This window comes from Sander vitreus, chromosome 13 (assembly GCF_031162955.1).
Source record: "Sander vitreus isolate 19-12246 chromosome 13, sanVit1, whole genome shotgun sequence".
Classification (NCBI taxonomy): domain Eukaryota; kingdom Metazoa; phylum Chordata; class Actinopteri; order Perciformes; family Percidae; genus Sander; species Sander vitreus.
The window spans coordinates 11,118,917-11,144,735 of NC_135867.1; the positions used below are offsets into that span (position 1 = coordinate 11,118,917).

The 25,819-nt window shown below is 38.8% G+C and overlaps 1 protein-coding gene across 1 annotated transcript in view; it reads right to left on the minus strand.

The window, feature by feature from the left end:
- LOC144527355 (glucocorticoid receptor-like) overlaps positions 1–25,819 on the minus strand; it is a 74,101-nt gene that overhangs the window by 19,785 nt on the left and 28,497 nt on the right. The window contains exons 3-4 of the mRNA XM_078265296.1: positions 4,777–4,946; positions 2,291–2,317 (exon numbers count right to left, since the gene is read on the minus strand). Coding sequence (XP_078121422.1) covers positions 2,291–2,317; positions 4,777–4,946 — 197 coding nt within the window. The remainder of the gene's footprint in view (positions 1–2,290; positions 2,318–4,776; positions 4,947–25,819) is intronic.

The window sequence follows — 25,819 nt, forward strand, 5'->3', positions numbered from 1 at the left end:
AGTGTAAAACTAGAGACTAAAGTTCATAGTACGGACTACTTTAACTGTAAAAAAACAGTGTTAGTTATTTAATGCCCACTTCATATAATGTATATAAAAACTATGGTTATATTTGTATTAGTGGCAAAGGCAGTTTTCCTCTAGACATTTATCAAAATCAAAGAAAGAATCGCAGCCTGGGGGTTGTCAGTTGCAGTCATCACTGATAACACAGGAAGTAATTGCAAACAATGGCGTAAACAGCCATCTGTGGTGTCAAAAGTGCCAGCTGAATCACGCTGATATCCTCTCTCCCTTATCCTGCCCTGATCTGCTAACAAGGGGCCTGGCAGCACCCATCAGTACTGGTTGGTGAAGCCTCAGGCTGGGTTTGTAGCCAACTCTAGCATGTAGGGCTGCAACTGATGTGTGTTTGCTCAGTTGGCCAGTGGTTAACAATGTCAACTCACAGCAAGGAGGTGCAGAGTTTGAACCTGACCAGATAATTTCAATTCATCAATAATCACTAGTTACTTAATCTGACCGTCTGTAAAGGAAGTTATGACCAGCAAATATTCTTAATAATTAACCAAAACAACATATACATACATATATATATATATACATACATATATATATATATATATATATATATATATATATATATATATATATATATATATATATATATATATACATATATATATATATATATACATACATATATATACACACACATATATATATATACATATACATATATATATACATACATACATACATATATATATACATATATATACATACATACATATATATATATATATATACACATACATACATACATACATACATATATACATATATATATATATATATATATATATATATATATACTACATTTTTTTCAGCAATCACATAACTGCTTTGCAAATGAAGACATTTATTTTTGCCTAAAAGCTACCATAAAACCACTGTTTCAACACCTTACTAAAGTCTAGAAGATGAATTAATTTCTGTAATGTCTCCTAACCCAAACATAATGTTAGATTAGTTGAGGAAAAACACTGAGGAATATTGTGGCACACTGAGCTGTAGAAACTACTGTTTAAAGGTATGTTGAAAAAAACTTAAAATTTGAAGATAATTTTAGGTCAAATTGTTCCTTTGGGAAAACAACTTTGAAATAAACAAAACAAATAGTACTGTTAAGAGTTACTACTAAGAGTGCAGTTAAAAATGTAAATACATTGAATTGAAAATTGTGCAGAGACAGGGGAAGTGATGATATTGAAGGTATTATATTTACTTACCGGCAAAAGCTAACAGTTACGGTCTAAGACTCAAGTGTGCTCCCTTATGTAGCTACATAAGATATCTCTGTTACTTAAGAGTGTTGAAAAGAGGTTGTGTTTATTATTCCTTATGCTGAAAACAATGGGCTGCAATTTATGTTTTCTTCTTATGTTTAATGTGGGTCTCACTCATTGCTGAAACACATTATAGACTTACTTATCGTTGCTGTTAAGTAAAAACCACTTGGTGATTTCAACATTTTCAGATATAAACTTTAGGATTACTTTTTAAATTACAAAAAAAAATAGCATTTTAAAACCAACCGGATATTCTGAAAAAAATCTGTCACAATGCTGACAACAGGGCTTCTGTTCTTAACTCGTCAACGTTTTGGAAATACAGGGTTTTTAGAGGACTACTATGTTATGGTTACTCTAGACTACAATTGACATTTGAAGTCAAATGACATTGCTATCAGTTCAATCAATCCAGCATGATTTTTTTTAAGCGCGGGAACCTTAAAACAGTTATCAGTAAAAACAGTGAGACACACACAGAGTAAATAAAACACATGAAAAGCACAAGGGAAGTTGAGAGGTGAGTTTTGACATCAGATCTCAGGAGGTTAATGTGGGTCAAGTGCAAACGGCCTAATTAGAAACAGGGTGTGATTGCAATTATTCTATCTGCCACCTGTGAGGATGATGAGGTGGAACATTCCAAGCAGAGATTGAAGAGCACAAAATCATTCACGGGCAATTTACGCTGACTTGAATGACCAAATCAGAACATCTGCATGCAGTGACATATAGCTGGCAGAATAGGCTATGCATGAGTCTAGGCAGATTGGTCATATTTCAGTGCTGAAGGAATACAGCGACATGGGCAAATCAAAGGGGATATTATTAACATTATCATCATCATCATGAACATCATCATCATTACCATCATCATCATTATTATAATTATTATTATTATTATTAATTTGTATATTATTAAAAGTGCATTTATTTACCATCTGTATTTTGCCGTGCTCTCCATCCTTCACCATAGAGACAATGACCGGAGAATGGGAAGGGGGAGAAAAACAAAAATAACAGATGTTAACAGAACTTTCTTAGTGCTAATGTAGGCAGCTCTTTTCAAAATAAAACTTACACTTCACTTTGAGCGCTTGACATTTACATCAGAGCCACATCATGAAAAGCTGATATGTAAGATAACGGTCAACAATCATACAACTCAACAGATTAACTGTCGCAGATTGTCCAGCTCAAATCAAGTGTTCGTATCTATAATTTTACAATGAATTCAAATTTAATCTATATTATTGTTTTTACACATATTTTAGGAACAGTAGCCTCAGATAAATGTTTAAATGTACATACAGGAGGCTAAAAATGACTCCAAAGTTTCCATCATCAACCACTAGTCAGGTTTTAGTCCTGAACTGTTCCAGAAATCACCTTAGAATGAGAGTAATGAGTTCACTAACTATTTGTTTAAGTAGCAGTGTTAGTTACAGATATAGAGGCAACTGACAGATAAACATCTAGGGCTGCAGCTATCAATTATTTTAGTAATTGAGTATTCTACCGATTATTCCATCAATTAATCGGATAAGAAATACTTTTGTTTTATTGAAGAGCAATAATAAACAATAGTTTGGTTAAATTTTCGGAAAAAGCTACATTTTTGTTGCCTACATTGCTTACAATATCATCTCTCAAAAAACTAATTATGAAGTGCATTTAAGTGCCATATTACATTGTAACATTTTTAAAGAAAACATTTTCTGAAATGACATTAACCTCACACTAAGGCCTACATTAAACATACATAAACATTACCTTAAGTTGTGCAACTTCACTTTCAGAACTACAAGTTTCATCCTGAGACTGATCTATAGGCCTATATGTGAATATATGTATATGTAAATATTAATTATACTCAATCTATTTTAATTTATATATAATATATAAATTAAATAGATTGAGCTCTGCTACACTTATGCTAGTAGATTGTTGATCAGCTGTTTCTCCATGAAGAGAGAGTGAGAGAAAATGGTGCGCAACAATCAGCTGTTTCTCCGACGGGATAGTCAACACGTCGGCTCTTTAGATCAAATTGTGGTCACTGCTGCGTATTTTCTTGTCTTTGTTTTTGCTAGTTGTTGTGTTTGGTGTAGTTTCATCGTCCATACAACTCCGTGATTTACTTTTGTCGGGTCCTCTTCGTGGAATGGATGAGAAATGTTTTCTGTTGAGATGCTGAAGCATTGAAGTTGTGCTATTATTGTGGTAAGCTAGTTCGGTTTTTCAGTAGACACACTGTACAGGATTTTCGTTTTAATTACGTTTGAACTGATTCCAAACTTTGGACACTTTCTGTAGTTTTCTCCAGCCTGTCTCTTCTCCTAGCCCCTCACTATTTACGCTCTGGCATGTGCCGCCCGCAGACTTAGCAGCGTCTGGTGTGCGACAATAATAATGATCCGTGTGGAAACACCGTCCGTCAGCAATACAACGTTGGTAACATTGATTTAACGAAGCTTCGAGGCAAATCATTTTGCATCGAGGATTTTTTGTAATCGAATTATTCGAGGAATCGTTTCAGCCCTACAGAAATCCTTCTTTTTTCCTAACATAAATTACTCTCCGTTTGTCAGATTCATTCCTGCCTCTCCCATCTCTAGAACTTGTCAAGGCAATTAGCTTTAATACAAGCCTCTTGATGCACAAACTGCCTCAGAAGAGGTCAGTTCTAAGACTCAAACCCACAATAATGCATGAAGATGATGTGGGTCTACTAAAGCCCAACAACTGCTACCCTACTATTCCACTCTGACCTTGGACTTTGGGAAATTATTTAATTTTCTGCTGCCTAAGAGAAACAGCCGAGATGTTTCATTGTTGTGCAACAGCTTCAAGAGCTGATTATATGCAAGTCAAATGAATGAGAATCTTTGGGACAGAATGTAATTTATTTACATACTTGTTCTTAAAGGTGCTGTAGGTAGGATTGTGAAGATCCAGTACTTAGCAAAAAAAATGTAACCGGCAACTTCTCAGTCCCTCCCCACTTCCTGCTAAAGGCCAAAGGTCTCCTAAGCCCCTCCCCCCACGAGTGAGAATGAATGCGTGTGCAAGAGCAGTGATTGACATGCATTTAGACACCCCCCCCTCTGGCCCTGATTGGTGCATCTGAACAGGGAGCGGTGGATTTTTGCAAATCGCACTACAGGCTGTAGGTGGTGCCAGACGAGCCAGATTCTTTTTTTAAATGACCTGCTTCATGTAGTTCTACTCAAACATAGGGTCAGTTTCAGCAAATATGACAGAAAGTTAGTTATATAAGTCTTACCTACTGCACCTTTAAACTTTTTTCTTACAAAGATTTGTGTAATAACCATCATTCAAATCTAAATTTAGTTTTGGGCGTTTACACGTGTCATGTCTGAGTGATTGAGTGAGTGGATACAGGTAGGTGTGCGAAACCAACCTTCAACGGCCCTCTTGAAGAACACTTTGCAGCTGCCGCAGGTTACAACCCCGTAGTGGCACCCAGAGGCCTCGTCTGAACACACCAAACAGATCTTATGTGTCTGCCCACTGGGCTTGGATTGGCTCGGCACCACAGAACTGCTGGTCTCTCCTGCTCTGGTTGACAAGCTGAAATGCATACAGAGAGAGAGCAAGAGAGAGAGTTAGAGAGAGAGAGAGAGAGAGAGAGAGAGAGAGAGAGAGAGAGAGAGAGAGAAATATGTGAAGACCAGTGAGAAGCAAAGATGTTTGCAATAAATCCAAGGCAGGCTGCCGGGGGCAGGTTTATGGGTATATAGACAGCCTCAATGGTATGTTGTACTGTTGCTAGGAAACATGAAAACCAGTGGACAAATCCAGTGGACTAAGGTAAATATGTGAACTGACAACAGATTTTGCTGCTGTTTCTCTGATCAAAGTCTTTTCCTGTGGTGATCTGGACAAGGGCTTGAATGATTGTGGTATTTTTTAAATAATTAAACAATAATGTACATTAGTTCTTGCAAAAAAATCTGACAGGCACATAATTGGAACTTTTTCTTCTCTGTACAGCACAATGATGCAAAAATAAGATGTTCAGAGTGACTTTGGGAAGCATTCATTTGACTTAAATGTGATATAGGCTAGTTGATGGTTTGTTAATTTCGATGAGCTCGCTGATCATTTTCTCATTAATGCTTAATGTCCAAGCAAAGAAGTCAAACCCAAAAGGCCTATCACTGGCGAGAGCTCTTCTGTATGGTAACTAAGCTCTAAATCTCACTCCAAGCCTCCAATTGTGTTATTATGAACATTAAAGACTTGTTTAAATCTTTTCCACAAACATACACACACACAGTTATTATCCCCAACTGTTTATACTGTAATTAGACTTAAAGTAACTGAGACACCTGAACTGCAGTGTGAAGCTTAACTAGGCACCAACACCAAATTGTCAGGTGTATTGCATGCAAAGTGCCAGCATATGCACTGAGAGTATTTCAGGCTTAAGGGCCTGTTGTGGCCAAATAGACTCCAAGCTATGGTTAGACCGACACTGCTGTGTAATCCATGACAGGAATTTAACAGCATTAGAAGGGCTTAAATCTTTTCTCCTTTGTTTGTTTTGGCAGCACACTCATTGGAATGTATATGAGCAACACGTTACAGAGTTGGCTTGCAAAGCTTGATAATGATTTTGCATACCGGCCTATAGATATCTTGGTGCGTAAGCTGTATCATAATGCTCCAAGTGTTGTTGCAACCCATTTTCTCTCCATGGCTTTCAAGCTACAGAGCCATGTTTGCCAGACAGGAGTGGAGAGGGGACAGAGTATATAAATGGAAGATGTTAGTGTCCGTCTCAAAGACCAGGAGCCATCCTTGTCCATTTTCCCAAACAAGCACGACCTAAATTCACAGTGACCAGAGCCTCATGGTCATTGGAAAGACGACACTTATGTAAATTGGACTGTGACCAAGTCGGAGTAGAGGTGGTGTATCTTGGATGACGTCCAGCTGAGAAGTTTAGCCATAACTAAACACTGAACTAGGCAAGATCATTCCCAACACATGCAGATGGTGGCGGATTCAGCCAGCTTAACTTTTGTCAGTGAACTAAAACAAAAACATACAATCACACTGTTTTGCAGATGGCTTAAAATGGAGGGGGAAGACAGAGCAGGTGGCTTGTTCAGTCTGGAAGAGGGAGCATGACCCTCACCGTGATGATTATCTGTATGTGCATTTTGGGAGATGCTAAAACACATTAAGTTAGAGATGCACCGATAGACCGGCCGGTGACCGGAATTGGCCGGTTTTCACGTGCTCGGCCATGACCGGCGACCGGCAGGTCAGTCTGACATATGCCGATTTCATGCCGGTCAATGCTACAATTAACTGACAACATAAGTTATACGAGTTACAGTTCTCAAGGACGCACGCACACACGGACGCGACAGCACAGTCTCTTTTTCCTTTCTCTCAACTTTTCCGCCGTGTGTTGTGTGTACCGGCTCGCGGTGTGAAGCGCTATTCTCGCACATGTAGGGAACCTCGTGAATTAACCTGCAACATGTCAGCTGTTTGGAAATCCTTCAGCGTGTGTGCAGACGATAATAAGTTTGCAATATGCAACAACTGCAAGGAAAAAGTAGGGCGTGGAAGGACGACACCAAAAACTAAAATCACATTTTTTTAGTTGGATATTGGATGTGAAAAGAAGGAAATGGTTCTAACATTGCACTTTAGATGTGTGTGCATTTCCCACACCAGGAGTCATTTATATAGTTCTATTTTATAGTGATCCATTATCTGTTCAAAAAATGTTCTGTGTTCTGTGCAAAATGTTCTATTAAAGAAAAGATAGAAAATAAATATTTGTGTGTGCTGTAAAGAGGTTAGAATAAATGAAATCGGAATCGGCTAAAATCGGTATCGGCTGGCCTAACTCAAAGAAAATCGGAATCGGCCTAGAAAGTTGTAATCGGTGCATCTCTACATTAAGTCCAATTGAAACTACAAATAAAATGTATAGCATGGTGCTGCTGCAATAACAATGCTTTGTGAACTCAAATAAAAATCAAAAGGTTTATTCAAACATAAAACACGTAACTACCACAGACCTAGCAGGATGCACGACTAACACCTACTGTAAATGGCTATGTATAACTTATCAAACTGTTTTTAAGTCTCTGATAGCGGTAAATTAACCAACCTCAACAAGACTCTGACCTACATTTGACACCCACATTTAACAGTCATTTTCACCTTGTTGTGCATTTGATCACAGACTATGTCATGCAAGGTAGATTGAATGGTTAAAAGGAACACGCCGACTTATTGGGACTTTAGCTTATTCTCCGTAATCCCAAGAGTTAGATAAGTCCATACATACCCTTCTCATCTCCGTGCGTGTTGTAACTCTTTCCGACAGCTCCACCGTAGCTTAGCCTAGCACGAATCCTGAAGGTAATCGGTTCCAACTAGCCTACTGCTCCGAATAAGTGACAAAATAACGCCAACATGTTCCTATTTACATGTTGTGATTTGTATAGTCACAGCGTGTACAAATAACAAGGTCACATGAGACACAGCCATCTTCTAATCGTATATAAAATGGGAACTATATTCTCAGAAAGGCGAAGCATTTCTACTCTCTGCTCAGGGCTTCTCAGGTGCTGCAAGCATATCACTCGGCCCATGTAGCAGAAGTAGCACTGCTTCGCCTTTCTGAGAATATAGTTCCCCGTTTATATACGGTTAAAAGATGGCTGTGTCTCATGTGACCTTGTTATTTGTACACGCTGTGACTATACAAATCACAACATGTAAATAGGAATAGAATAAATAGGAATGTTGGCGTTATTTTGTCACTTATTCGGAGAGGAGGCTAGTTGGAACCAATTACCTTCAGGATCTGTGCTAGGCTAAGCTACCGGTGGAGCCGTCGGAAAGAGTTACAACACGCACGGAGATGAGAAGGGTATGTATGGACTTATCTAACTCTGGGGGTTACGGTGAATAAGCTAAAGTCCCAATAAGTCGGCGTGTTCCTTTAATAAGGTTTTCCATAATAATTAAAGGATTTTCCACAGTAATTACATTACTTGGCACTGAAACTAACTACTTCAGCTCCCCCTTATTCTGACCAGTACACACTATGGTTAGACTGTATCTGCAACATTGGAACTTTGCAAATTTTGGCAGACGCTTTCTAATATGAACGGGTCTTAACTCTGGATTGTCAGTCAGGCAGCAGTAGGGTATTTAAAGAAACAGCCCTCTTTGAACCACCGCTTTAAGGAGTATGGTGTCCTGCTATGTGCTCATCTTTCTGGCTCTCTTATCAACTTAAGGCCGCTATGGCTCGATTTGAGTAAAGATACTGTGAACACTAATTATCAGGCAGTGCTTGACCTGTAATGGCTCTGTTGGGATTGTTCAGCCACCGGAAGAAGAATAAAGACTGCCAGTGAAGCGGGAGATCCCATGACACGAACCCACCAAGTGAAGCGTGCAATTGCTTTTTATTTTTCAGATCATTAGACATTATTAGTAACAACTGCACTGCAAGACTTTAATATTTTGTCATAATGACCTTTTCTTCTTTCTTTTTTTAATTGTCATTTTTAGAATTGTAAATTGCATGTTACACTATTCTATTCAATCATGACTTGACATGCTGGTAATGTAACATGACCACAGGGTGGTGTTTGAATGAAACATTTGTAACCCCCAGGCTACTCCTGCTCTAACGCACATGCTCCTCCCTTAGCTGAGCCATCAAGTGTGGCTCTGAGCCATGCAGTGGAGATTCAAGAGCAAAAATGAGAAACCAACGCATGCAGTGATTAACACACAAACAAAGATGTATATACACATATGTAGAAGTCAGAAGCGTAGCAATCCAACAAACACACCTGATCATCAATACTTTCAGAAGATATGAATAAAGACAAAAAAACAGTTTGCAGTTCAATGCCCTTTGCTGATCTATCTCTGCTCACACTGCTCTTGTGTGTGTATGTTTGCACTTCTGTGTGTGTGTGTGTGTGTGTGTGTGTGTGTGTGTGTTCCCGCTCTGAAAAGCATGCCTCCAATCACTTTCCTTACTATTTTACTTCTACAATCACCTCTTTCTGTTTGTGAACACATGCTTACAATATGTGTTACTGAGAGGCTGTGCAGAAATGTTGGAGGGCCAATGAAACTCCGGAACAAAAACAAGAAATTAAATCCTGCTGCAACAGAAAGTATGTGCCTGCAGGATTTTGTTAAGAATGCACAATCCTCTCTATCTCTATGCAAATAGTATATTTATAGAGTGTACCATGTACAACTGGAAATCAATATTGTCCCCAATCTCTTCCCAACGACTCAGTTTGGAATCAAACAGTGCCTCTATTTTATTCCACTGTCAATAAGTATAATTCAATAACCATGAACATGACAAGTGTTAATTTAATTTACATCACAATATAATTAAACCAGAGCATCTAGACAAGTTATAAATGTGTAATAAATGTTCTTAATGACACAATGTTACATGATAAGGCAGTGGAAAAGCACTAATGACAGTCCACAACAAACAAAGTGCCCCAGCAACTATGGAGGGAGACTGTCAGAACTGGGCTAACCTGCTGTGTCACTGGGGAATCGTATACCACTGACTACAGTGGGAACCAATGAGAGGATTGTTTTTCCATTAACTTCAAAGCTTTTGTAGGCCAATGTGTGGGATTTGGGTGGGAGAGTGAGTAGAATATGAGAACATTCAGAGTGCTAAGGCTTGACACATTGGAAACGGACTGACTTGGCCAAACACATTATAGGAGACATTTGGGGAAACTAATGTAAGTATTAGTGTGGTTTCTAACTTTCTTTTATTAATATATTATATATCACTGTTGAGTAAAAAGTCTTGCAGCTGTTCTCTTTGATAAAGAAACGTCTAGATTTCTATGAGAACTACATCTAAAACCATTGCATAGAAAATATATTGTCTTCTAAATCTAGTTTTGCAGCACTTTTGATGACACAGATGTTGTTTGGATGACTAATTGTTTCTGAATATAATTTGTAGTTATTTTAAATTCCTATTGATAAAGCTTGAGTGGCTTTGTATATTCCAAGCAGTTATCTTCCTTGAATAGATATGATTTCATGTTAGTTTCTGCAAAATAGTTTGTGTCATCGTTTTATGGCAACCTTGGCACATAATGAACATCTTCCATGCTCTGCCTACTCTCTGATAGTGAGTGGGTTCCCCAAAGGCCATCCATTATCAGAGAACCATAGAGAAGAGGGGAGGTTGGGGGTGTAATCTACATTCAAAAGGGAAAACATGACATTACTTATATTCCCCCATTTTAGGGGTACACACTCAATTTGTAGACTGGGATGATATTTATTGGACTGTGTGCTTATTTGATTTAATCCGGATAATCAATTAGTTGTTTTCGCAATAAAACATCAGAAAATAATCAAAAATGCCCATCCCAGTTTCCCAGAGTCCAAGGTGATGTTTGAAAATATCTTGTTTTTTCTGACCATGACTCAAAGATATTCAGATTGCAATGATTTAAAACAACAGCAGCAGCAGCAACAGCAACTCCTCACATTAGTGCTAGGGGTGTGAATATTCACTGGTCTCATGATTCGATTATGATTATCCTGTCAACGAATATCAACTCGATACGATATCACGATGCATCACCTCCTTAATATTAATAACAAATTCAAGGAGTCAGATATTCAGTATATCAACTCCCCTTTTTATTGTATCTGCTCTTAAAAAACACCTGAATGTAGCAGAGTCTGAACACAGCAGACAACAGACAAAAGGCAAAAACAAAAGAAGCAGGGACAAATCAACAAGTAACATATAATCGGTTATTGTCTGTCACTGCATCGCTGCATAATCATCCACGTCCGCATTGCGATGCATCGATGCAATGATTAATTTTAACACCCCTAATTAGAGCAGCTAGAACATGCACATTATTGGCATTTTAGCTTGAACAAATGGCTCAAATGAGTTATCAATTAAACAAAATAGTAAAATTCAAAAAAAGCTTTAGCATCTTATTTTTTTTAGAAAAATGTGACAAAATAAATGCAATATAATTATTTGGTAATACTGTGCAGCCCGATCGCATCAACCCATTATGTAAAAATCTGTTCCCTGACTTTTTCATCTTTATTCTGCAATTGTACTGTTTTACTGTACTTTTCCCTTCCTGCCTTTCCCTACTCTCACTTCCCCTCTCTCCATCACATCCGTCTCTCTCACTGACTCTTTCTCTCTCAGCCTCTCTCGTTGCTCATTCCCCCTCTTCCTCTTTCCTTCACCCTGCCTCATCTGCCAAGGTTATATAATATTCGTATTACTGCTGCTAGGGCAGCCTCCTCCTCCCCCCGCACTCAGCCTCTCAGCCAATCGAGTGTCGCTACTGGCAGGAAGTATGGAGTAGGTCAGGCAAGTCATGGGATTATCCAACCCACCTACCCAGAGACAAGCGTACACAGCATACAGTATGTAATAGATTGAATTTGTATAGCGCTTTTCAAGGACTCAAAGTTGCTTATGTGTATGTGTATGTTTTCTGTGTGTATCTCTAATACGAAGCTTGTATGTGCATGTGTTTGTGTTTGTGTGTGTGTGTGTGTGTGTGTGTGTGTGAGAGTTAATTTGGTCTTTGAATTACTGAGTGGAGCCTTTGGTTGCTAGAGAGGAGCACAGTTATAAAGCTACCCTTGTTTCAGAAATCACCATGTGACTGTGTGTCCCTCTTTTCTTTTTCTCCCACTAAACTCCACTCACCCACCCACCCCTCCTCACATCTGAAAGTCTACATCTCCTACACAGTGCTGTCACTTCAAACATCATTTCACAGCATCAGCCGATTCTTTTCACCCCCCCCCATGTAATTTGAACAGTTATTTGAAAACAACTACACACAGACACACACAATTCCGCTGAGGCAAGTGCAGTTTGTTAAAATTCTACATTTACCTGACTAGGACCTTGTGGCCATGCAATTTATGATTGTTGCCTGCCAGAAACAAAAGGCGGAAAAGCGGTTACGTTTTTATAGACCTGCAAAACCTGTTAGCGCGGAGGTAGGAGTGGATGGGTGAGTCAAAAAAATTGTGTGACTAGGGTCAACACTGGTTTCTTATGTCTCTTTAACCTTAACCAAGTAGTTTTTGTGCCCAAACATGATGGTTGTAGATCAGAAATCAACTGATAAACAATGCTGTAATGCCGCTAGGGGCACCAACTCAGAATACAATAATGTCGGTATATTTCAAAGGCAATGACAACCTACTGTAGATACAGTATTTTGTCATTTAGTTTGGAGGACTTGTTGATTGAGGCAGTAATTCATCCCTTCCATTTCGTTTGTCTACATTCACTTCAATGCCATCCAGCTCAGAATCATTCAGAAAAACAATGTAAATTTAATCTTATAACCCAAACAATTCCATCATGAGAAGGAACCTTTCCATCCTGTCCTCCGGCTCTTTTTGGAGCCGCTGTGTGATAAGTGAAGGCCAGAGTGAGCGAGGCGAGTCAGAGCGCAGGAGAAGTGAAAGCTCAAATAGGGAAAAACAAGTTTACAATTCAGCCAAGCACTGTGACTTCCTTTCACGTACAAAGTGACAGTTGATATTTGTGCCATCCCACTATTGTTATTTTCTTATTTTATATTGTGCAGCTCTCTCTCTCTCTGTCTTATTTGTGTTTTGTAAAACACAGCCACAGAACCATTAGCATAGCAGCCACGGTGACATCTCATTAACAGTCATTTCCACAATGACTGGCAGTGAACCCGACAAATTTTTAATTCAGATTTTGAAATTAAATCAGTAAATGCAGTCTGCTCTGCCCCATTCTTTTTATCAGGCCTGAACACAATTTTCTTACTTTGGATAAAACTAATGTGTACATGCATTGTTTACAGCAGAGTGCTCAAAAAGCTTACCTGAGCTACGCTACAACTAGTCTATATTGACGACGTTCCACTTCCAGGATTGTTCCTGTGCTGCTGAAAATTTCGCCGGATGACTCTTTTTAGGCTGGATGTCCCTCACCTTCCGCTTTCTTTGTGTTGGCATTCTAATCTCTGGTGGATTTATGAGGACTATTAACTGCTCCTCAGATCTCTGCAGAGTAAATCCAGACAGCTAGCTAGACTATTTGTCCAATCGGAGTTTTCTTTTGCACGACTAAAACAACTTTTGAACGTACACGTTCCACCAAAACAAGTTCCTTCCCGAGGCCATTTTGCAGCGCCATGGTGGCTCCGTCCGGTGCTTAGCGCTCCCCATGACGATTGTGATTGGTTTAAAGAAATGCCAATAAACCAGACTAGTTTGTCTCCCATCCCGGAATGCTGTGTGGACTAGCCAGACCCTCCTCCGCAGCGCTGTGGAGGAAGGTCTGGCAATGCAAGACTACGCTACAACAGATACTCTGCAGTAAGATGAAGATTTGTTGCGGCTGAGTAGTGACTGCCAAATTTACTTAAATTTGCTTTTATGCAGAGTAGAAGTGCCACTCCAAATATAAAAAAAAGACAGATGGACAAACTGCCATAGGGATCCAATATGTGCCTCTTTCTGGAAGCGGACAAGAAAGATAGAAAATGAAGCTTGTGACCCTAGTGACCTGGCCTCGAGGCTGTCCAATAATTAAATATCTCTGTTTATTTTCTTTCCGTGGAATCATGTTGTGATGATCAGGGGATATTGTGGATATTGATAACAGATAATAACAAGTGTATTGTATTTAAAAACTGATAAAGCAGGGTTATGAAACATATGAGGATTGTTCAACATTACTCCAAATATTTTCTTCTGGTTTAATATGATGTGCATAAATGTGATAATTTAACACGTGAGTTTGCTCATGTTTAAGGTATAAAAATCATATTTATTTCAGACATACAGCATCACCCAGCAAAGTCCAGCAGGAGGCTCATTTCTTTACACAAGCTTCAGTTATATATAGAGAGCCCAAGACAAGAATGTGTGTAGGCATAGCAGAGCAGCCCAGAAAAGAACAGATCAAAAAGCTAAAAAGTGTGTCAACGGCACAAGCAGACAATCTATAACTTTGATTTATAAGACAATGTCCGGAACAGAAGAGAGCAGTTGAAAGCAACTTAACAGGAGACACAACTTCTACTGTTCCTCTCTGAGAAGGGTACGGTTTAGGCTAGATGAGGTCACATCTAAATCCCTGAAGCGTAGCTATGCTGTATTGGAATGTGGAGCTTTACAGGAAATTGGGCCACATGGTGTAGACCTCATGGAGAAGAGTGAAGGACAATGGCACAATCTTTCAACTTTATCCAGGTTATACCAACACCAGTTCTGTTCTACAACACCATAACAGCATGTTTATCATGAAGTTTAGCAAGATACAGATGGTCAGTCAAGCTGATAACATTTCAGAAAAAGTGTTTTCTGAAGTGTATACATGTCCTGTAACTATTTAAAGCTGTCGTGTTTACATTTGTTTGGATTTATGTGCAGTGTTTCTTTCACCAAAATATTGTGGTTATGGACTGAAAGGATTGTTGTGAGCAGATGCATTTTCTGGAATTTAGGACAGCAACACTGAACAGAAAAGAATGACTGATTTGCTATAAAACGTTAACTGCAACTAGAGCTAGTATGATTAGTTGTTTAATGAGATGATCAACACAAAATTTACTTTTGGTAATTGATGAAATTGTTGAAGTATTTTTCTACGTAAACATGCCACACATATTCTGGTTCCATCTTCTCAAATGTGAATATTTGTTTATTTATTTGTCTTCTTTTATATTAATATATTTTATTCTGAGAGCCTTATTTCAGTTGCAGCCCTAACTGCAGCCAACCATTATTTCTATTATTGATAAAGATATTGTCTTTTATTAATCAACTGATTATTTAATTAAAAGCACCCATACCAAAATGATGACCAATACCCATCCCTCTCACTAACAGCTAAATTAATACAAAGGCTAAGCAGCAGCAGCTAAAACTTAGCATGAAGCAATACCCAGCAGATATTATTATTATAAATAAACCATCATCTTGATTTGATTATTAGGGACTGTAGGACAGAACAAGTGGGATAATCAATGAATTGACCAATCATTTTAAAATGTAATTTCCATTCATTAAAGCTAACATTTTCTGAATTGTTCCAATGCTATAAACCCCAACAGTCTGGTACAGCATTAAGGTTCAAACAAATGCTCAGCCTTATTTGAAGCCCATCTTTGAACAGTGTCTGATTAATAAGATGAGGAGGGACTCATGTCAGTGACCCACCCTGCAAAGCCTAAGTGGGTGGGGACCCGTATCCACCACCTGGGAAGATGATCCTAACACTGCTGTAATAAAGCCTGTGTGTGTGTGTGTGTGTGTGTGTGTGTGAAGGGAACCTTCAATTGCTCCCTGCAGATTCGATTTGCTGCTGACACATTGTGTGCCTTAAATCAGATAGATGGCCAGGGCCTGAGGGCACAGAGCACCCATTTCCCTTGTGCCCTTATGTAATAAAATAATAACTTAGCACCTTAATGCTTTGCCTCCTAACAAATTACCCATGAGAAAGTCTTTCCATCCCCTTTCACCCACTCTTCCCCTGTCTCTTACTCTCTCAGTCACAACAGCACATTGACTGAATAGACCACTTTCTTCTCTCACCAATTCAAAATGTCTTACCACAAATGTATTTCCGATTAATATCATAATGCTGTCATAATGGTATTCAAAATGGCAACCGTGACAATGTAACCAGTGGGGAAAAACATTATGTTGGACACTGTTTTGCCACTTTCTTTTATGTTGGTGTGAACAATTGCAGCAGTGTCATGCAGCATGTACGCCAACAGCTATGACATAACAGAAAGCTTACCACAGCGAAATAAATATTTATTGAGGCCGTAAACATGTAAACAATAATGATATCAACATCCTGTTGGAAGAGGAAAGATTTCTTCCTACAAATTTAAGTCTAACAGTTTGGGCTAAAACTCATATCCTCACATGATACAAGAAAATACATCAATGAAAAAGACAGCAATTAAAAAAATACTTGGTTGTCTGCCATTGACACTAAATAAAGAAAAAGGGAGTGTAAAGGAGAAATTTGCTGTGCAGTGCTGTGGTGAGAAAAAAAAATCCACCACCTAGTCCACAGTTTGGCCTACATTTACTGTACCAAAACATATAAAAGGTTTAAACTAGGGCTGTCAATCGATTAAAAAATGTAATCTAATTAATTACATACTATGTGATTAATTAATCAAAATTAATCGCATACATAATTAACGGTGCCTGAACCGAAAAAGAAAAGAAAAAAAACGGGTACTAAACAACAGTTGGTGACATTAAAGAACGGCTTGTTTATTGCTAAGGCCATATGGTCAAAATGAAATGATTTAATAATAATGTATAACAATAACAATAACTAATTTCAGTAGTAAATTGCTGTTGAACCATCAGATGGAAAAAGGACATTTACAATAACTTCAAATGCACCACGAGGCTGTAGTTTACCAGTTTCATTGAACGCACCGTTTGTGTTGTTTCTCCGACGGCAGCTACAGATTGTTACATACCGGTGTTGAATCCTCTACAGTAAAAACTTTACACCGTTTAGCGTTATCTGTCAGCACTGTAACTGTGTTTAATCCAGCTACTAGCTAGCGGTAGGCTAACGTTAGCTGCTGTCGAGTATAGTGTTAACTAGCGTCATGTGCAGCGGTGTTTGTGTTTCAGAGCATCAGAGAGAAGTGCAGACATATCAGTGGCACCAGATTTCGGTAGCCAGGGTCGGCAGGAAGAAGATTTTTACAAATGTTCCAATTAATAATCCAGGCAGAACATTCTCGTCTCCCTCCTTCATTTTACAGTCCAATGGTGGCTAGAATGGCTCCAGGTCAAACGTCAATATGGAATGGATTAATCTGCGGGGGGGTTTTTTTAATGCGTTATTTTTTCTCAGATTAATTAATCGAAATTAACGCGTTATTTTGACAGCCCTAGTTTAAACATACAACACAGCAGAGAATGAAGGCTGGGGCAGAACAAGTTTTGAATGTCACCCCGCTATTCACAAATAGTAGAAGCTGAAACTCGATATGTGCACCCAGTATCGCCCCCGAGCTCTGGCCTGAAACAGCTTATGAAAATAAGTGTTTTTGTCTGAGGAAATGGAGACGACAACTAGCTAACATTACTGGCTGCTAGCATCAAGTGACCGGATGCCATTGACTCCTTTCATTCAATTGACATTATATTGCTGCCCGCTAGCAACCAATGAATAGAATTGGTTCTAGCATCAACCAAAGCATGGTAGCTTTAAAATTGATCTTTTTCCCCTGTACCGTATTATGTACTTTAATGTTGTTACATTCCTAGTATTTCCATTGGGGTTAGTGCGGACAGGCCTAAAGCCTTTAGGTGATTGTCTTTTCATTAAAACTTAAATTATAGTAAGGCAATTTAAGTTCACCGAGCCCAACCCTAGTGTAGTCAGTATTCTGGTCTCTGCTGAGTGATGATGGAAAACAGGTCACACATACAGGCAGGAAGGCATGCAGACAGAGCTAGTAGGCAGTAATGCAGAGAAAATATCCACAGCAGCAGTAACATTAGCAGAGGAGTGCATTGATGTCTTATGCTGACTAATGGGTGGTTACATTTGCATAGGCACACCATCTCTTTATGCAAAAAAGATTAATGAAGTTGAAGATGCAAACTGAATGCTGTTAACAGACCAAAGACAGGCAGTACAAGTGTGGTTGCGCAGGTTACTGTACAGGGTTGGGTATCGACAATCAGATCGAAATTTATAAGAACCAGAGATTTGTTAAGAAACTTGCTTTTTATTTTGTTTATTCTATCGATGGTGATGCATGCATCAGTGCACGTGTAATAGGCAGACAAGTGGTATCGCTTATAAGTGGATCTACTGTAATGTAAACACTTTGGCAAACTAGTTTCCTGTCACAGAGAAGTCTGTCTAAGATGACAACACAAAGCATGGAATGAGAATGCAGCGTCACATCCAGTCAAAACAGCCCAGAGACAGTTAATGCCAGCACGTCTAGCTCGAGAAGTTGCGCATGGAATGACAGAGTATATTTACGTTTCTCATCATTCATGTGCAACAGTAGCTGTAACTATACTTTCTTTCTTAATTTTTTTTAATCGTATTAATCGCATGCCGCCATTTATTAATTTATTTTCACTTCACTCGGCTTTGCGTCGTTTGCCGTACTTCCTCATAACACATCCTGCTGCTGCAGGAATAGCAACGCCGATTTCGGTGCCACTGATATGTCTGCACTTCTCTCTGATGCTCTGAAAAAGACATACAGGCATCAGAAACATTGCTGCACGTGACGCTAGTTAACACTACACTCGACAGCAGCTAATGTTAGCATATCGCTAGCTAGTAGCTGGATTAAACACAGTTACAATGCTGACAGATAACGCTAAACGGTGTAAAGTGTGACTGTATTTCACTGTAGTGGATTCCGACACCGGGATGTAACAATCTGCAGCTGCTGTTGTCGAAAAAACACAGACGGTGCGTTCAACGAAACTGGTAATTTACAGCCTCGTGGTGCATTCAAAGTTGTTGTTAAATTCAAATGTGTGACTAGATTAAATATATAATAAACAAATACAAATCTTAAAATCAAGTTCATAAAGTCACTTTCTTTGCATTCATTTGATTCCCAATCAAGATACACTGGTAAGAATGGCTTTCCATAGTTAATATGTACTTAAAAACAGTTCTGACATGCAAAATAATAGAATTTTAATCATGTGATAAAACCTGTGATTAATCTTGATTAACTATAGAAATTCAACGATTAATCACGATTAAGAAAATGTAATCGTTTGACAGCCCTAGTATATTCATTTACATTATACAGCACATAGTTGGCTTGTTAGTTCATGCGAGCAGCTGCACGGTTACCAAATATAGCTCATGGCAGATCACAAACTGTACATGAAGGCACTACTTTTCTAACATTTGTTTCATCATAAAAGTGTGTGTTCTCTTATGAGCATTAAAGATATAAGTCTAGTTTTGTGCGTCCAAGTGCACAAAAATGAGAATAAACAATTGCTCAGGTTATTTCCTTAATGATAGTGCTGCAATATAAAACTTTACTAGCTCATGTTTCAGCAAAAGGCATCGTGACACGAATTAAAATAATTAAGTAAACTTAAACAAAAAATGTTCCTAAAATGCGATACATTAACTATGTTGCAAGCAAACATGACAGACATGAGACTGACAGGAGCTTCTCAATGAACCCGAAAATCCTAACTTTGGCAGCATTTTGGCTTTCCAAAGAAAACATGATCTATCGAGATGCCTGCTGACACTGTGTTTCCACTGAGGTGTAACTAGGTGGAGCTGCGTTTTGTTGTCCACTTGTCTAGTGTGATGATTTTGTTAATTTGTTTGGCCAGACACTTAATGACAACACCTCAAATTCCACATCATTGTATAGATGCAATTAACCGTACAATATGCAAATTTGTGTTTACTAGAATGATGAAGGCATGACGTGCCATTCTAGTCCTTCGCCATTCTAGGAAAAGAAATATTACATACAGCATAGTTGCTGGATTAATTAACGATAGAACATCAGTATTATTCCATTCTCACCACAGAGTCGAAGAAACGCATTACAACTTTAATAAACGTAGAAAAATAGTTTGTTGATTTCATTTAAGTAAGATATTCAATCTTTAGATCCATTTAGGCTACATGTAGTTGCTGACAAAACTAAGGAGTTATGAGGAGTCTTCAGTGTTTGGTTTATTGCAATTCACTCCCAAATATTTTATAGAAAGACATTTTAAGTCACCTTTTTAGAATGTGTAATGTTAAATCCTGTTGTTCATTTTCACCTTGTAAACGATGAATGATCATCCATCTGTAATACACTACTACTACACATACTTTTTTTAAAGAAATCTTTATGTAATTTTAAAATAAAATAAATGTTAGCATTAATCTAAAGAAACCTTGATTGTGTTTTGATGATACAGAGAAAAAATTTCCATTTTCCATTATAAAAACTAAATCCTGAAAATGATACAATCATTGTGAAGTTTAATTTTCTCCAGGCAACTTTTTTTTTTATTTTTTATTTTTTTTAACCGTTGTCTCATATGCAACTGACGTATTTATATCTTACAGTAATATAGGCCAGAGTGGCTAAGCAAAACAGCGCTGCACAGCTCATCCAACCTGCAGGTTAAGCCGTGTGGTAGAAATAAAACTGCTAATGAAATAGTATGTGGTCAAAGGGATTAGAAGAAAAAAAAACACAACATGATTGCTCATCTATTAATTATATATAAACTGTTCTGAACATCAAGGCATTCAAATTAATTCATGAATGTGTTTGATTTGACTCCAACACGTCCCAAGGCGCACTGAAAACAGTACAGTCTTGTGCATTCCAACCAAACTTAAGTTAAATATTTATCATTTATAAGAAAACTGAAGCAATGTTTGTTTTTAACAGCTGTCAAAGTGCCTGCTAACACCTATAAGAAATATTTCTCTCATAATATGTTTGCATTTCATTTCTGTTTTTGAGTTTGATCCCAGCTGCCTTTCCTCTCCTGCCATATTTCCGTGGGTGACATCAAAGAGGCAAAGGAGATTTTCACCTTAGTCCATAAGGGCACAACACTACTTTGTTTGGCTATCCTGGTTGTAATGCCACAAGGTTGCCCCGCTCACTCACACCCACACCCACACCCACGATGAAAAAGGCCAATTATTAACCCAGAGAAGTACACTAAACATATCTTCATTAAGCCTCTCATCCATTCCTCCCTCAGGTGAAATACGAAGGCAAAAAGGTGTGGTGTGATCCAAGCATTTAACGAAAGGAGAGTAAAAGTGAAGGTAGTAGAGAGTAGAGAAAGGAATGCACACTTACTAAGATAAGACTAGATAAATAAATTAGGGGAAAAAAACACATTTGCACACATTTTTTTCCCAGATTTCACAACTCAAGATTTCATAAACAGCTCTCCCTATTCTGACCTTATTTAAAGACAGCAAGTGAATGACGATTAAGGTAAACAGAGTAGAGAAGGAAGAGGAGATAAAGAAAACGGAGTGAGGACAACATGAATCAAAATGCTAATCTCAACAGAAATCGGATCATTTAAGACAAGAACCCATGACCACTGTCCTCCCTCACCAACATTTCAGTTTCCAGAGGAACATGAGCTTCAGCACTGATCTTTGGCCTGCCTAAGGGGAGACAGGGACCCTCCAGATGTTAGCTTTCACTCAGGTGAACTCATTGACTGTAAAAAGAGCAGGGAGGGATGAAGAGCTAGATAAGAGCTCTGGAGAGGTGATTCAGTTGGCTCTGCTCCTATTATTGTAATCCAAACAACGACAGATATAGCACCAACAACAAGCTCACAGCATGTAAGGGGGGAATTACCTCTGCCTTTGTCAACAGCGCTGACAATAGTGCATGTTTGCTGGAAAAGAATAAAAACATTATTGGTTTGTTTTTAGATTCCCAAAAGGTTGATGCTTGCTCAAGATGCTAATGTCAAGAGCTTTTTTTGAGAACATAAATTAAGGAAGTGGTTTAGAATTTGTTAAGAAACACATATATACAATATTGGCTTCAAAATAATGTAAAAATGAAGTATTAGGTACACGTGAATCTCCACAGATTTCCTCCTGCCGGCCCAGCACCAGTGAACACGTCATCTGCAGCATTGATTTAATGGAGGTAAACAAAACAATTAGTGGTTAAAGTAGCATTTTTCACCATGGGTCAACATTAATGGAGCAACAACAATAAAGCATGGACTCCACAGAGCAGTGCATCAGAGGTGAAATAAAATTAAGTATTTTTGGCAGAGTAATTCAACTAAAGGATTTCACATTTCGGTTGTGGCTTCAGTATTCTCACAAGGCTTCAGTGTCACAACACAAACTTCCTCTGGAACACACACACACCCACACGATTAACCCTGCAGATATCTGAGAAGCAATTAACCATATTCCTCATAAATCAACTGAAGTTTAAAATGCCAACACAAAGAAAGCGGAAGGTGACGGACATCCAGCCGAAATGAGGGACATCCGGCGGAATTTCCGTCGGCACCTGAACAATCCCTGAAGTGAGACGCTGTCAATATAGACTAGTGCATAGTCCACACATGTAAACAGCCAAGCAAACATATTTTAAGAACACGGCCTCCCACTCCACTACGCATTGCATCAGAGAAATGTTTGGAGAACTGGCAAGCGCTATATTATCGTTTTATAATTTATTTTTCCATCTGACTGTACTTTAATGAATTTAATGGAACGGGTGGGATGGAAGTTAAGATCCCTTTTCTTCTTTCAAACAGCCTTTCATTTTCTGATGTCAGATCACCTCTGTGAGCGCAGGTGGGTGTTGTGTCCGATTGCTTTTGCAGTGTTTTCTGGGATGATACATAAAAAATAGATGACAAGGCAGCCAAACAGAGGTTTAAAAGACAAACCTAATCTAAACCATATGCTGACGCCTCAAAAGAGACCAGACAAAACCCTTACAGTGCACAGAGACAGTGTTTATCCACCATAATAAAAAGTGTATCCAGATGATCTGTCCCAAAACATTACAGACTTGCTTCCTTTCATTTACAAATAAAAGCCTGCAAATAAAGCTTATCTACTGACTGCAAGAACTCAAAAAGCACGGTGGCCGAATGACACGGAGTAATCTGTGTATGGAGGTGTTAAGATTAGTTAATTAGTATTTAGTAATTATCAGCCTATTACAGCAACAGTGTTAACATTATTGAGACGAGAGTGGAATAAAAATGAATGATTCCCATTTTCTCACCTCTAGCAAAAAATCTAATTTTCCATGCCATTAACCCTGTCCATCACAGCTGTATAGAGCTCAAAACTGATTAAAGTTTAAACTACAGTAAAAGAAGCAATAGTATGTGCCTAAGTGTTATGACATTTTACGCCGCCACCTCTTACGGGCGAGTCAATTACAACATAAATTGCATAACGATGAAGGGGAATTATTATATTTGACATTTTAAGTAGAATTATTTTGCAAATAAATATTCTGTCATTAACATTTTATTTCTGGAAAATAAAATTTACAGATGAAAACAGGATTTGTTGTACTGTGATTTGACTATTTCACCCCACCAGATATCATTATTTTCCATGTCAAATTAATGTCTGTTGGTTCTCTCAGTCGGTATTCAGACGTTTCCCCAAATACAGCTGCTCACCTACGAAGAGACCTCTCTTCGAACGTTATTTGGCAGACTCATCTGCCAAATAATGTTCCTACTCAAAAACGGAAATCAAATCTATCAGCTATGGAAAGCCGGGTGATTTCTTTAACACAGAGCCTGTTCCAACACTAACTGAGAACACCAAAACTTGATAGTTTTCCAAATTTTTATTTAGTGAAACTGTTACAAGATACACAAACAACATACTGCATTTAAATTTTATTGATGTAAAAAAATACCGTACTGTCAAACAACAATGCTTGGATGGATTACAAACTCTCCCAAATTACCAGTGCAAAAAATGAACGATGTGTAGAAAATATCAGTTTCTTTAATGAAAGGCAAAGGTACACAAGCCTGTGTACATAAAAACTTAAGTAGAGAAATAACAATGACTCCCAGGGTGCATTTCTGTTTTGTGTGCTACCAACGATACATGGAAGCTAAAGATTATGCTTTTTAGAAAACGGACGACTCAATCTGCAGTTTAAATGAATTAATCTTGAACCTGAATTCTGGGTTAATTTTGGATAAATCCATGAACTACAGCGTTGTGTTTTGTTGCTACAGCTCGCCGGTTCAAGCCAACGGCAGCTGAGGCTTATGAGTATTAGAGCACTACTACTACTACACAAGAAAAAATATGCAATCTCTTACAATCTGCCAGAATTCAAAATCCCTAGTGTGTGACAAAAATAATCTCAACTCAAAGGTCAACTTGTTAGTTAATTAGTTAGTACTCATTCACTCATTTATGATTTAGGAATTATTTGTGTAATAGGTATTATGGTGTTTAGAGTCACACACCATGCACACTGACAGAAAAACATGGTTTCTCAGAAACAAAGTTGAAATAATTAAAACTGATGGCCATAACATAAATCAATTATGAACTATGTTCATACCTGCAAACCGGCTGTGATGAGGATCAGCACCTCTAAATCGGAGGCCATGGTTCTCAGCAGGAAACCGATGGAGTGCCTTCTCCAGGTAGGGAATGAGTCCTTACCCCAAGTGAAGGAGTTCAAGTACCTTGGGGTCTTGTTCATGAAAGTGAGGGGACAATGGAGCGGGAGATTGGTCGGAGAATCGGCACAGCAGGTGCGGTATTACATTCAATTTATCGCACCGTTGTGACGAAAAGAGAGCTGAGCCAGAAGGCAAAGCTCTCAATCTACCGGTCAGTTTTTGTTCCTACCCTCACCTATGGTCATGAAGGCTGGGTCATGACCGAAAGAACAAGATCCAGGGTACAAGCGGCCGAAATGGGTTTCCTCAGGAGGGTAGCTGGCGTCTCCCTTAGAGATAGGGTGAGAAGCTCAGTTATCCGTGAGGAGCTCGGAGTAGAGCCGCTGCTCCTTTGCGTCGAAAGGAGCCAGTTGAGGTGGTTCGGGCATCTGGTAAGGATGCCCCCTGGGTGCCTCCCCAGGGAGGTGTTCCAGGCACGTCCAGCTGGGAGGAGGCCTCGGGGGAGACCCAGGACTAGGTGGAGGGATTATATCTCCAACCTGGCCTGGGAACGCCTCGGGATCCCCCAGTCGGAGCTGGTTAATGTGGCCCGGGAAAGGGAAGTTTGGGGTCCCCTGCTGGAGCTGCTACCCCCGCGACCCGACCCCGGATAAGCGGATGAAGATGGATGGATGGATTGTTTATTGCTAAGGCCACAGGGTCAAAATAAAATGACATATTAAAAATGTAATAACAATAACTTATAATAACTTATTTCACCAGTATTCCTGTTAAACGACAAAAACAACCACTGTATGGGAAAAGGGTATTTTACAATAACTTTGAATGCAACACAGACTGTTTACACCGTTTAGCTGTCAGCATTTTAACCTCATTTACTCCAGCTGCTAGCTAACGGTAGGCTAACGTTACCTGCTGTAGAGTGTAGTGTTAACTAGTGTGACATGCAGCGATGTTTCAGTTGCCTCTAAGGTCCATTTCGGAGCATCAGAGAGAAGTGCAGGCATTTAAGTGGCACCGAAATCTGCGTTGCTATTCGGTCCAGTACATACCGGTCGTTGAGACGCCGCACTGGTGCTGTATTAGCATTCACATTTAACTAACATTGTAGGCTAATAACACAATTCGCTGATCTTACGTTAGCTGACAAGCCAACTAGCTGACAGGCTTGCTTTCCATTTTAACATTAACGTTAAACATGTTGACAACGTTAGCGAAAA